This window comes from Colletes gigas, unplaced genomic scaffold, assembly GCF_013123115.1.
Source record: "Colletes gigas isolate AHSC1104 unplaced genomic scaffold, ASM1312311v1 Colletes_gigas_Sc00005, whole genome shotgun sequence".
In the NCBI taxonomy this organism is placed as follows: Eukaryota; Metazoa; Arthropoda; class Insecta; order Hymenoptera; family Colletidae; genus Colletes; species Colletes gigas.
Window position 1 is genome coordinate 2,324,185 of NW_025106634.1, and position 14,913 is coordinate 2,339,097.

Genomic DNA, 14,913 nt, shown 5'->3' on the forward strand with positions numbered 1-14,913 from the left:
TTCCAAGGTACCGATCGAAGAGCTTCGCGTTGGAACTTTTCCGAATGAAATAGAATGGAGAACCGCGGACCAATGGAACGCAGAACTACGTTGGCACGCCTGTCGCGCAGGTCAAACGTCCACGTTGCGTTAACGCTGCAAAAAACGTTGTCGCTCGTATTGGCTGATAGAATGTACGGTAACAGTACCCTTCGTTGCTGTATTAACGATTCCCGATGACTAAAAGGAAATAGAAAAAATGATCGGGTTCGAGTAGCGTTTTATGGAGTCAACGAGCAAAAACAATATTTTCTCGCGTCGCGCAGAAGCATACGCGGTGGCAACCACCTGGAAGAGCACTCGAGAAGGATCGACAAGAAACGTTTTTGTTGTTCGGCGTGTTTGCAAACGAAACCGGACAGCCGTGACACCTGACACCTGGTGCACCGTCTCGCCTCGTCTCTCTTTCTCACGCGACGAAATAGCACCGACGACTTATTCGCTTATCAGTAGAGAGGGCCGATTAAGACAATAGAGCTACGGTTCGCACGATTAACGTTGCGTTGACCACTAGCGAGCGTCAATAAACTCTGATCGCGATCCATGCACGGGCAACACGATACTCCGTTTTCTGTGGTCATGTTTTAGTTCCACTATCTACCAAACGATTTTAAACCATTTTTTTCCTCCATTTTTCTGATTATTATTCGACTGTGCAGTTTTTATAATCTTAGCTTTCGAGCAGTCTTTGCTAGAGTCTTAAAACAAACCATATCGAACTCCATTTGGATGTACCTTCTAAGGAAACACAACGATATTATTGTTTTAAAGTGATTATATAGGACAAAATATGTTTGCTTAGAGTATTTGCTATCTATTTCGTAAGAAAGTGTGCTTAATTTAGTAGTAGAAAAGACACAAAATGTGGCCCATCCTAAGGAGTGAAAACCACCCTTAAAATAGGGGTCGAAACACCTGTTCGATTAAATTTTTCGAAATCTAGCAGAGGTAGGCAAAGAATTGAATTGAATAGCCAAGTCATCGTCCAGAGTTATTTGTGTTGGAATCGCATGGTGTCTGTCTGGTGATCGATATCGCGGCGCGTGGATACGTATCAAAGAAACGATCGAGACACCACAACGGAAGTGGAAGGAAAAGGGTAGACTAAATTCAGGTCTGCTCTGCGACGCGCGCGAATTTCATTTACGCGAGGGGAATTTTTAGTCGAACGGTCGTGCGCGATGCTCGTACGCTGGCAACATCGACACAAAGGATTAGCACGCGCACGTCACGCTTAGCACGCGCATCAAAGTCACGAGCCGTGAAGGGAGACGCGTAAAAGAGATTGGTCGTAGCAGATCGTTCTACGTGGCTGGGCTGACGCGCGTGTTCGCTCCACTTCCGACATTAAGCCACCCTCGCACGTGACGCCGCAGGTACTCGATGCACGACCCACGGAGTTTCCCGACAAACCAACAAACGGAGTGCAACTCAAATTTTTTAACACTTTACGTGCCGCGAACTCCCCTGCTCCGAACTTTCCCCGGGTTCGGGACGTTCGATATAATTAAACGTATCGTTTTCAGACAATATTTTGTAAAATCGTGCACGGTTATGCACGCATTTTTGTTTGAAACTTCGTGTTTCAAAACTCGGTTACTATAGAAAATAGGAGTTCATCTTTGTATAAATTCTACAATGCCCAAACAGTATGTAGAAATTATTGTGACTGTAACACACTTTCGTTCTGTCTAACGTATTAGTTTTTCTGCTGATTATAGTTATAGATCATTTCTATTGCCATGCGTGCGGGTTCGTGCGCGAATAGGGTGATTTACCCTCTCGAATTCGAGCGTACGACGCGTCGTGCACCTGTCGATCTGTCGTCGCTCGACTCGAACTAATTCGACGATACACTCGCTCCGAACCTTAAACATGTGTCTCGAATAAATTAGTTTTTGTACATAAGGCTATCGAACCCAGAAGCGATTAATAATTTTCACGGAAACTTTCGCAACATTTTAATAAATCATACAAGAGGGAGCAGTTTAATTAAATCTTAATTGAATTCTATAATTTATCCTGGACAAGACCATTTTTAATTCGAAATCTACACGCACTTCCCAAGTACCCTTAACAAGTCTTACAAATGGGGACCAATCGAGGGCAAACGAATTAAGAATATATAATAACGGTTATTTTTTGTGACAAACGAGGAGATGCAAATATTGCCTCCCTGAATTTTGACTCGAAAACGACGAACAAGATGGTCGACGATCGGGCGATCGTAAATTTTCGAGTAAAGAATCGTCGCTGGGCAGAGAGAAACCGTACAGTTTGATCTGTCGATGGTAAAATTAAACGAGTTTATAAATTCGTTACGACGTCGTAGAAGGGAAAAGGTCGAGCGTGAAAAGAGATGTTCATACGCGTCCGCCCTAACGCGCGCATCCGCTCTACTTCCGACGCTCAGCACCGCGACGCTCCAACGAGCCCGGGGCGCACGATGCTAAACCGCCCTCGCACGCGACGATGGGAGGCGAGTTGTGCTGACACGGATTATAAACGCACTCCACAGAGGGTGAACAAAAAAAGCGGCTTTGATATCAACTATTGGCGATCGCGTCGCTAAACTGTTTACACGCGAAACTTTATTTTCGTGCAATTTGCACGCATCCAGGCGCGCAGAACGACGCAGAGACGGGCACAATTCTCATCCAGACGAAGCTTCCGAATAAAGAATAAAAGATAAACAGGTCTCGATTAATTATAATCTTCAAGTGTGTCGATTTCAAGACAGACGGATTAACCTAATTTTTGTATTAAAAATGATCGTTGAAGGAATAGAAACTCATTGACGAATTATTTGTTGTGCAAATATAATGGCTGTTTGACGATCGGAGTACTTGAACTACTCAAATATTTGACTGTAACAGTATTGTGATTAATAGAACTGTTTTTCATTATTTAATGAATAGATTAAACTCGTGATCCAATTAAGTTTATCGTTTCTTCTGTCAATAATTATTGGCGAATAATTTAAACGATTTCAATGGTTCCGTTTCTTCTGGGCAAACCGTAGGAGCATAATCTACGAGCGAAAATAAGAAAAAGGTGTTATATGGAGTTTGTTCGCAAATATTTTATTAGAAAGTTATGGGCAAATATTGAACGTGGCCTGAAGTCACTCGCGCTTCTTAAATTTTTACTTAGGGGAAGTACTAAAATAAGAAGTTTACGATACATGAGTAAATACACACGAAGAACTCGTGCAACGAATGCTCCATTTCTGACGTGCAGTAAAATTGTAAAATATTTCGGAGCACAATGAATTCCATACAATGTATATCGATGTCGCAATTTTCAAATGAAAATTTTATTTCATGCGATCATTGTTAAATTAAAAAACATTGTATAAATATAAGTAGTATAAACACAATCGACAGATTGAGCTTGACGTGTCTCAGACTGCTCCCAATATTTGCCTATAATTTTCTAATAATACGTTTACAAACTAACTTCGTATAATATTTTTCTATAAATTACACTCCTACGATTTAACTAGAAACGTGGGAAACACCATGTATAACGTACTCCATTTCGATGTTAAAATTATTTAATCATATAGACTTCTTTCGTTACGTTCACTTAAATTCTTTTGTTACGATCAAGTCCTATACAAATTCACGAAACAAATAAAAATTGCGGTCTGATTTAACGTAATCGAATTTTCACAGTGCAGGAGTGAAGATTTACCTGAATTATCGTTCAATGAAACGATAGTTGCGAGGAAATCACTATATAGAGTTATTATTCATCGTACATTACTCGAATCACATTCTGCCCATCTCTGTGCGAAACACTTGCCGCGGATCGCGTAATTCGAGGGCCTGAGAATCGCATAACGCGCGTGCGCATCTCGTTGCGTAAAAACGATAGGATCGAACGCGCCACTGATTTATTTTCGATTCGACGGACACAATAATTCGTATCGATAATTAAGGTTGCACGACCCTTTGCGTGGGCACTTCACACGTAGATAACGCGTGTATCTCTTTGACGTCAATGTCAACTTTACGAACTACTGTGTTCTACCATAATTATTTGTCGTTCCTTTTAATTAATACGATAGTATTTTTTTCAAATTTATTATTCTATTTGTAAACTTTAAAGTTTTAGGTAATTAAAACATCGACGAATCTTTGTATCGTTTACCCAACGAAGATCGTAAACTTGTCGTGAGAAATAAAAAAAAAGAGCAGAAGCCATAGAGTGTTGGTAGTACCACGTGGTAATTGATAAAAAGCAAAAGAACTAAAATTGGAGCCGTGTTAAGATACCAATTTAGCATTTTAACGATTCACCAGTATGGGCTCCATTTTTCTTTTATTTAATTTAATATATTTGTAGGTTGAATTTAATCGGAGAACGTCAAATAATTACGATACAACTCGATAAAGTAAAGTCGCCTTTGAATGGCTTACCCGGTGGTCGTTAAAGGCTCCCGCGCATCCGATGCTCTCGAAATTCAACTCCTTCCAGCGTGTGACACTTAAGAGGGCTCGACGGCCGCTTACGGACGTAACTACCGACGGCAATAATGTCACGAATCACAGAGGCAGGCACTAAAACTTACTCGAACGAATAGCGTTCGTTATCACAGCCAGCGATCGTCTCCGGCCCGTCGCAACGAGTTTCTTCCACGGACGGCAACACAACCCGAGAGATAATATACGACTATCATTAAACAACAATTAACACCAACGAATCCTCCGATGATCGATCGCGATCGAATATCACACACAATACGCGGCCGCGCCTCCGTTATCTCTCGTTTACGTTTTCCCTATCTCTGCGGCGGGCAGCACGTCACTCGTCTTCCGTCTCTCACTACTTAATTTATTTACTCCTGTCGAAGAAATGGCACTACGAACAACGGAGGATACGGGGTGGTTCTCCTCGTCGATCGTCGATCGAACGTCACCGGAAAGCGTATCCTTCGCTCGGTGAACACACACGTTCGTGCGCACGCACTCCTTCCCCAGTTCTGTTCGCACAAACACGCTGCGAACCGATACGTTTCGTAAATAATATACAACCAGGCACATCGGAATCACAGACTTCTTCGGTCCCGTCGGTATCCAACGACCGATCGTGCGTTGTCTCTTCGGATCGCGCCCGATATCGAACACCGCGAGTTTATCCTAGACCGATCGGCGGCGTTTTCGTGTTCGATCGCGCGGCGAGCCGATGCCTCGACTCGCGATTTTGCGCACGAGCTGACAAAAAAAATCTCTCTCTCTTTCTCTCGTCCGGGTCACTCGACGAGCGGGAAAGGGTGGTTCGCGACACGCGGCCACGGTTTCGTCTCTTCTTTCCTCGTCTTTTCTCTAAGCTCGTTGGCTCGTCTAATGGTTTTGTTTGGTCGTTGTTGCTTGTCTCGCTTGAGCGTGGCGACTGCGAGCGAGAGTGGTGGAAAGAGAGAATCTGAGAGAGGCGTTGCGTACATACACATATATGACAACACACCGACCCTTCCAGTAGCGCGGTCTCGCGCCGACTGCGAGGCTAGGACGGCTCGCGGGTTTCACCTTCGGCCGTGCTCGACCCCCTTCGCCCCCTCTCTCGCTCACCGTCTCTCTCTTCCTCTACACGTGTACAGGCAGCATCCCCACTGATTTTCGTGTGTGCGAACCTTAACTCCCCTTCTCTCCCCACTCTGCGACACCGTGCCAGCTACCCCCACCACCCGCGATCTTCGGGAAGACTCGCCCCTCTTCGTGTACGAGTCGGCCTAACCGAGCTCAGTAGGCGCGAGGTGGGCGCACGAACACTATCGCTTCCGAGTGCACCTACGAGAATGGAACCACGCCTATCCCCCTACCCGCGTTCGCACGACCGACCACCTCGTGCTGTTTTTACCGGCAAGGTAACCGATGGATAAACAGAGACGGGGAACCGCGGCGGATTCGGTCGCCGGTGGAAGAAGGAACGAAACGACAGAGAGGGAAGTCTCTCTTTTACTGGTTTCTCCGCTCGGGCCTGCCCACGCGCCCAGGGTGCGTGCTTGCGCGCGCAAAAGCTCTTCGATAAGGAACGCGTCGCGTTGGACGCTGAGAATCCTAGGAATTAACGGGGATCGTGGCCGTTTCTTGCGCGTCATGGCGAACCGATGAGTCGCGAACCGCGGCATCCATTTTTGCCCGCGCTACGTTTTCCCTGCGTGCGCAACAAGTGTACGCCTGTACCGATCACGTGACCGCGGTTTTTTTTTCCTCCTCGTCGAGCGCGTTTCGTAAACACCAGAATTCGATGACACCCGGTGAACGGCCCCCGCCACAGAGTCCGATTTCGCGGATCGTTTCGCGCGAAAGAAACGAGACACGCACGATCAACTCTTTTTTTTTTAGTTCCAGTTCTTTTTGCACCGCGAAACGCGCTTAGGAACTCACGACCTATAGGCGCGGTAGGCGTAAGTGAGTGCTCGTCGACTTTTTCCCGACGATCTTCGATAAAAATCTCTAACGCGTCTCGCCTCCTCTATGACTTTCGTAAACAAACGTCCCTTGAGATATTGACACGTGGTTAAGGTTCTAGCCACGCTTTAGACACGTGTCCACTATGTCGAGAGTACTCGCTAAGTGGACGCTCGACCATTTGAATTTTTTCTAGACGCTCGTATTTACCTTCTTTTTTTTTTCTTAACGGAAGAACCGACGCGTCGGTCCGATACCACACGGAGAACCGTAAAGTGCAGAATACTCGAGTCGATTTATTTTAGGAGCTCGTGCGCCGTGAATGTATTCACGTCTTATTTCCTTTTAAACGTTACGCAGCTCGTTTACCGGGCATTAATACAATACCCCCATACACGTATGAAATAATGCGAATCGGTTTGTTATTGAAACGATCATCAAAGGTCAAGAAACTGGTGAAATGTAACAGACTCGATCCTCTTTTTACTCGGTGTTTTTACACTGTTTGAAAAGATTGATTCTATTGTTTTCATTGTTTTGTACGAACTGTTCACGGTCGAATTTTTAAAAAACGTCTAGAATATATACACGGGTTTAATATTTTTATTTAGAACGCCTTCAAGGCTGTAGATTAAGCCTTGAAATTGTAGGCGAGACAATGGTCAGTCTTTTTCGTCGTTACTTTGTATGCTCTTGCCTGGGCAACGTTCAATAAATGCAACGAATCGACCACGCAATTTGTTACTTAGTATCAAAAATCATTCCCTTTGTTGTTTTTTAACTTATCAACAAGGTGCGTTTGAATTGGAGCGTATAAGGTTGCCCGTCGATCAGCCGCGGTTAGTTTTTCTGTTTTCCTTGCGGTACCGATGGGGTAGGGGGTCAAGAACGTCATCTTCCGTTGGAAAAGAAGCCGTACGCTTCTTTTCTTCCGAACGACTTTCACGTCACGACGAATCCCACACGCGCGTACGAGCATTGTCACGCACGCCTTCCAAGGTTTCCGAGGTTGCACCTGGGTCGAGCGCGTACCCACCTTTTCCGCAAGAAAAAGATCCTTACCCAAAGGCACGCACGAGATGATCCAGCTGTTTGATCTTTGCCACGCGCTCCCTTTTTATTCCGTATCTCGGGGGGTAGGGCTGGCTTCTTAACTGCATCTGCGTTTACACAATCTTTACGGGATTGTTAAATTTCGGATCGCGAACCACGATCGATCGATCTTCTGTCGCAACGTGTTTAGATAAGAGGCGTGTTAACGGTCGTAAATTCCGATCGTTTAGTAGTTATTCGAGGTAATGGGGAGACACCATTTCCAGTTGCTGATGTTTTATACAGTATTTTTAACCCTTAATGCTTTAAAGGAAAATTGATTTCTAAAATAATTCTGTTGAAATTGAAAGTCCACTTAAGGGTTAAAATTCACCCTACATCGTTAATGGAGATAAATGCTGGGGCGAGGATGCTCGAATCCTCGAAATCCCCTGAATCTTTTTCGCGATATTTTCGCTAGATTCGTCACAGCTGATGCACGATCGTTATCGATACCCTTAACATGCATTAACGGGGTGAACTTTAAGAACATTCCCCGGTCATTACACGACGTATGCGTAGGCAGGTCCGACGAAAGACGCGTTCACGCGGGATACAACGCGGAGAAAAGGGCCACGGCGACCCGTACAAATCCCAAAATAAATGTCATCGTGTATCATCGTGGTAACGTAATCCCGGATCGCGAAGACAAATGGCGGCAGAATACGATACGATGCACTGCGGTCGGTCGTCCGAGATGAGGAGCCTTCTCGTTCCACGTATTTAAGTACATACCGCGACGAAGGTCCGTAGGACGCGTAGGTCTGTCCTTCTCTGAAGCCGGTACTGGTCACGAAAGAGGATCGAGAAGAAGGAAACGAACACGGTGTGTCACCAATAGCGCAAGATCGACGAAGGACGGACGATGACTCTTCTACTGGCGAACGAACAGGATCGGATCTCGTCCTAATCGTTCGATAATTGCTACGAGTAAACAAAAACCAACGAAATTTTGAGCAAAGGGGTGGAACAATCAGGTACTGGTTAAACTGGAATTTTTATACGATCCTGACCGAGTTATCGATTCGAGTGTTTAATAAATTCCACGTGGAAATCTGTGTACCTCTGTCATCTAAGAAAATAATTGAAATTTTCGTGCCTCGCCGCGTTTTCGAGGTTGTTGCAAACACGGAATCGTGAAAATATTGGATCTCTATTATACTTATTACGGGCAAGTAGCCGCGTCCCTGGAAATGGAAAAACAAATCGTCCCGGTCATGCGTCAAGATTTTAAGCAAACACGTGGTCGCGTCTGCACGTTCGTTCGCGGACACGCAACAGCACAAGCCGCGTATTTTAAAAAATCACGGGGCGTTTGCTCTGTCTCGAAGACCACTTCACGGCCACGTATATACTCCAGAAGAGGAGTCTAGCTCCGAGAACTCTCCTCCCGATTTAGCCGGACGTGTCGCGGCGTCTACTCGCCTTGAGAAGGTCTTCCTTCAAGGTTGAAAAGTCTAACGACCGACGACGGGCAGGTAAACTCGCTGATCGCGATGGACGAGTAGCATCGATCGTACAAATACGTCTTCCTGAACCTCCTGTGTTTAAACTCCGCGTAGGTCTAATCGTTGAAACACGCGTACTCTTTCCGTTCGACGATCAACGCCACCAGGATTCTCATCCGGATAAAAATTTTACTCTTTACTCTTTAACTGAGTTAGCATCGTTTGTACGAATATTTGTTTTCGAACTATTAGAAGTTTCGAATTCCCCGCGAAATAGATCGAAGATCCTGGTCGAGACGCCATTTGCTCAGAATTTCTTTAAATTCCCTAACTATCTCCAATCCACTACCCCTGTTTTAGTGTATAAACATTGAATACTTAAGGAAGATCCGAAATAAGATAATTCCTGGAATATTCGTTTAAGAATTAAGCTGCTCGATCGAGTAAACGAATAAATTGCCGCGCGTCCTTCTTATTGCTCACCAATTACTCGGAATACAATTTTGCTCGTCTCGATTGGGTAAAAAGTACCCAAGCACCGACTTACTAACGAAGACACCGAGCCGTTTCACCGAGGTATTAATCCTGAATTATGACACTAGCCGTGCTTAATACGCTTTAATGCGATCTGAGTCTCCGAAAAGGAGGGGAAGAATACCAATAATTTGTCGCGACAGGCCGTCTTTGGTACTATATCAAGAACCACTTTTCCGCGATGGTATCTCCTGGCAGCCACGAAAAAGAGGAAGAAGTTCTCGGACAACTCGTGCAGAGGACAAGAGCAAGTGGAAAGCGTAGGCGGGGCGCATACCAGAGGCACCTGCTCATTTACTTTGCGGCGGTCGGTCGACAGTCTGTGGTAGGGGATCCTCATTAGGGCTCGCCCCTACCAACCTACCGCTACTACTACCAACCGATCGTGTTCGTACGCGCGACACTTACGAAACGACATACAATTTTCTTTCGCTACTCTCGAGAGGACAAAGTCGATCTTTTTACAAATATTCTTCGTCTTGGATCGGTCACTTGCATTCTCTATTCCAAAAAACTTTGTTCATTCTGTTTGGAATTCTGGGTAAAATTGCAGATTAACAATATGTTAAGATTTTCTGAATTTTCTTATAATATTTATGAAACACGGAAAATTCAAAGAACAAGAGAAACTCTTCGCTGAGATCCAGAGACCTCGTTATCGTTCTGAAAGAAGACACAAGTATCTGGGACGAGCAACCGTGTAGCTACAAGATCGTTAATGACCGAAGATTGTGTCAATTGTCAACCGTGAAGATTGCGAGTGAGAGTCGACCGTAAAGATCGAAGGCGCTTGTGACATGATTGATCTCGCTTTTTACGACGAACCGCCCCGTTACTTCGAGGATTTCGAACGACGTCGGGTACAGGGTGCTAATCGAGTTCCTGGTTCGAGCGGTCTTGCGTTCCATCGAGTCAAAAATCCCTTGGTCCAACGAGGAACAATAAAAACAACACCAATAGTATCGGAATAAAAGTAGAGGAGGCAAAGCACGTAAAAAGTAAATCTTTCAAATTTTTACAAACTTTGTCTTCGCGTGCGATTTGTATTCCTCATACTGTTGAGATAAAAATTGTATAAATTTTGTCATTATATATAAATATGATAATTTCCTGGGCATTACTTTCTGGCTGACAATACCCATTATTGTTCGAGCCCTTTCAGAAAAATTTGCCAATTCCCCGCAACGGGGGAATCGAAATAATCGAACGCAATTGTCCCGACGACCAACAAACGCGCAGGAAAAGGATTCGATTCCGCAACTGGTTTCCGCACGCGTTCGTGTCTCCTATTCTTTACCACCTGTTGCTGCTTTCGCTCGCGGGACCCCTGCCGTCGCGATTTCTCCGTGAAACCGAGCAAATCGACCGTAACGAATTTAAATATTTTTTTTTTCAACTTAATCGTCTTTCGTTGCGCATAATTCAATATAGCCAAACGAAGCGGGGAAGCTTCCGTACGACTATATCAATCAAGACAGTTGCCATTATGGTAAACCAACAACTTTTTATCGCATCGAACAAATTGCTCTTAACTTTATCGTTTAAAATTCCTCACGATTCCTCGAACCTCTTCCGAGAGTTTTTTTAAATTAATTTTCGACGTATATCGCGACGATCATCTCGTTTATCGCGTATCTGTTAAACAATACATCACCGTGGACGCGAGCCGTTCAACTCCCGGACCATTAATTTGATTTTTTGCATAATTAAGACGTGTCAGTGACTTGGCTTAATTGTTACGCGGCGAAGCAATGCGACAGTCTCGTTACGCGCGAAATTATGAATGCTGCTGCTTCTGGTTGTCACGTGCTATCGCGATATACTATTGATTTATGTGCCTCGGGTATGAATGAACGAGTACGATTCATGAGTATCGTACTCATTTATCCCGTAAATGCAACTTTAATAATTGCTTAATATATTTCAATGTAATTCCTCATCAGTTCATTATTTTTGGAATGCTTTGAAGAAAACAACATTGAGTAAAATAATTCAGTTGAGACTGAGAGTCTACTTGACGACTATGCAGGGTGTTTCGTGAGATATTCAACAAACATTTTCCCCTAGCGTTCAACGTGTAAGAATGAAACGATGTCATGAATACCGTAAGTCTATCTCGAAAGCCTAATATAAAAAATTTAACCCCTTAAATAGAATAAATTGCTGGTTTTATCGATTATGCTAGTTAAAGAAACGTTCCTTCCAAGTATCAAGGATGTCCAGAGCGTTCGCGAGGCGATAAAAGGTCCTTATCGTCCCCGTAGTAGCAGCGTGTTTCTTTTCGACGCGTTCGACCCCGTGGCACAAAACCCGTCCTACCTTCGAATGTTTCAACACCTAAAGAGATTTACGAGGCGGCAAAAGGGAGGGAGAGAAGGGACGAGAAGAAAGATTAAAGGTGCTTCTGAAGGAGGAAGCAAGAGGGGGAGAGAAATAGTGAAACCGCAGCCACCCTCCACTGGCATGGGCGTGCGCCGCAGGACCCCATGGGTCCCCGTGTAAGATCTTACATAAAGATCGTCGTCCGTACACAATAATGGCCCTGGCTGCCTGTCCTGTCGCCCGTATTCCCCGTAACCTCGTCGACGACCGTTATGACGAGGCACGCTGTTGCAGCTTGCCGTGTAAACTGAGCGTGTGTGTTCCGTTCCTATATGCGCTATTTTAGACTCGACCGGCCGCGTTATCCGCGAAACAATGGCGACGGGCATAACCAAAGCCGTGGGGGTGCGATGTAACCCTCTGGTGTCTCTATTTGTTCTCTTTTGCTCGGATACATAATGGGAGCGGGAGTTATATTAAGTTACTGCCTCCTGGATACCTTTGACCGCTTCTCGGACTCTTTCAACGACCATGGGGCGCATGAAACATTCATTTTCGCGATATTGTAAATCGCAAAGAGCATCGAAACAGTCTCATTCGGATGGAACGATCGTTAAGCCCCTTAACTTCCTGTCATCATGAAGCTACTCACTCGTCATCCAGCCTTATGTATCTAAATTTATTCTTCTGTGTAGTCATTCCTTGCACGAATTTAAATAAAATTAAATGGTATAGATTTAAACAATTATTTGGAATGAAATCGTACGTCAAAGGGTTAAGTTCGCTGCTAGATCGAATAATATTCCGTGACACTAAAATTTTGATTTTAGACCACTGTAAACTACGTAACAAAACATTTGTTCCGGCACTTATTTTTGTAATTTCCTTAGTGGTAAATCCTGACGCCAAAAAGTTCGCAAGAATGACTTTAACATGGTTCTAAGGAGGTTCGTGAAGCCCCAGATCCTTTTCTTCTTCTTCGTCCTTGCGCGAGAACGAGCTCGTGCTCCTCCTTGGGCCGGACAATGGTCAGTACCATCGGTGTTCGTTACAATTTCGAGGCGTGTTAGCATTGTGCCGATTTTAAATGGGCCAAACAGTATCGGCGGGTGGCCTTGCTCACAATGCCTCCCTCTTGCTCGCCTCCTTACGAAGAAAAGTCAGAGTCGCTGCGAAACCGATGTTCGGCGGCGCACTCTTTCACGAGACGCTCGTAAATGGAGTCCCGCGGACTCCGAAGGGCGTGTAAACGGCCTAACTATCCGAAACTTCCTGTGATTTATGTGCACGAAGCGCCCTGGAACCGTTTTTCGCTGACAAATTACCCTCCTTAGTACGCGGCGCTTTTATTATTATTTTATATACCGTGCTTAAGATTTTATTGTCATCCACCAGATGCAAGGGTCGACAAACTTTTTCGTGGCCTGGAAATATACACTTCCCTTCGTAGCGCGTTCATTTTACACGTTGACTGCCTAAAACTTTGAACAATCGTAAACTTCAGACTTGTCGTAGTACTTACTTTCGTAACTTCTGTAAAATTTATTTTCTTTAACATTTCAACTTGAGAGTTAATCGTTTCAATTCCACCGTTAAAAGTTCTGTCACTCATATATGAGTGACGTGGCAGTCAAAGTGTTAAACAACGAAGAAATTTATGATTAAAAATTGTTCAAAAGGAACACGACGTGTCGCGACCAGCCTCTGCCGGTTTCCTCTTTCGCGGCGCGTTTCGCTCTAATTGGCCGTCTGAATTCGAGAATCAAAAGCCAGAACTTCGAAGGGCAGACGTTATAACTTCCTGATGCGTGGCGCGATAAAAAAGTGAGAAAGCCCGATGGAGGTGGGGGAGAAGGTGAAAAGGAAAGGAGACGGATAGACGGTTGAATCGCTGGCTTCTCGGATTGAACCCGGGGTCACAAAGAAGCCTGCATCGTCACGGTCTGAATAGCCACGGCAAGGAGGTTGGATTAGGTTAGGTTAAGTTACGAGGGTGGTTCCCCTCTACGTTGGCTTGAATGGGGCACGTGCTACCGACGTCGTAATCTTTTGGACAACCAGGACCTTCCGCCTGTCAATCTCTCTCTCCGTTTGTCTGTCTGCCCAGACCATCTTCCGTCTCCCCGTGCGGATCTAGGCCTCCGAACCGTCTACGATACTCGACGAGCTCTTTGGACGGCAGCTGCTCCTAGGATGATCGAATTTGCAAGTCTGCCCTATCGCACGTGCCTCGTACGTGTCCCTCTTCGGGCTCTAGATTCCTCGAGATAGCGAAAAAGTCACTCGTCGATCGCGATTCTATCGCTCGTCGTTAGCCACGGCTGCGAACGCCGGACAACCGATTGCGCCGGGGACAGATTTCCACGACCAAGGATGAACTTCCGGCCAAGTCTCGATACGCGATTTATCTAATGCTCCGACAGCTGTCTCGCTTCCATGGAAAGAACGAGGCTAAAGTGGCGTTCAACGATAAATATCCGATGAAAAATATCAGTAGACGTCGAAAAATGAAAATATCAAATGTTTTTTAGGATACGATCTTTGTTATAATGTAATTATTTTCCGGACGCGCGCTGTCACTTGTACCAGCCTTCGAGCGTTAGGAAGATCTCGCGCTCTGTGTGTACGAAAAAAGCTGATCGGCCTGGGGAAGAAGCTCGATGGCCCACGCAAGACGATCCTCGAACGCGGAACAATGGACCAGGCTGATTGTAGAATCGAGCCAGACGAGAGGCCACGAACAGCTCCGGAGAAAAGAGTCGGAGGGGTCTCGCGTGTCGAGATGTAAATGCTCGCGCTATACATCTGGCTCTCCAGAGCTAGTACAATTTGGCGCCAAAGATTGCCGGAACTTTATCCGAATAGAAGAGGAACGAGATCTTCAGAAATGAATTTGCAATCTCGTGGTCTAGTAAACGTTTGGACCTCGTCTTTGCAGCGAGTCGAAATAAAAATAGGTTGGCTGTGAGAATAATAAAGATAATGAAAAATTTTACGATCCTTGTTCTATAATTGCATAATAATTTTGACGTCCCCAAACGGGAATACCCCCTCGGTGTCCA

The 14,913-nt window shown here is 45.1% G+C and overlaps 1 protein-coding gene across 1 annotated transcript in view; it reads right to left on the reverse strand.

Annotated features, from left to right (window-relative positions):
* The window catches only part of LOC122395279 (zinc finger protein 768), a 60,490-nt gene extending 47,980 nt beyond the window's left edge, over window positions 1-12,510 (reverse strand). The window contains exons 1-2 of the mRNA XM_043392723.1: window positions 12,504-12,510; window positions 4,464-4,564 (exon numbers count right to left, since the gene is read on the reverse strand). Of these exons, the coding sequence (XP_043248658.1) occupies window positions 4,464-4,564; window positions 12,504-12,510 (108 nt within the window). The remainder of the gene's footprint in view (window positions 1-4,463; window positions 4,565-12,503) is intronic.
* Window positions 12,511-14,913: the final 2,403 nt, after the last annotated feature.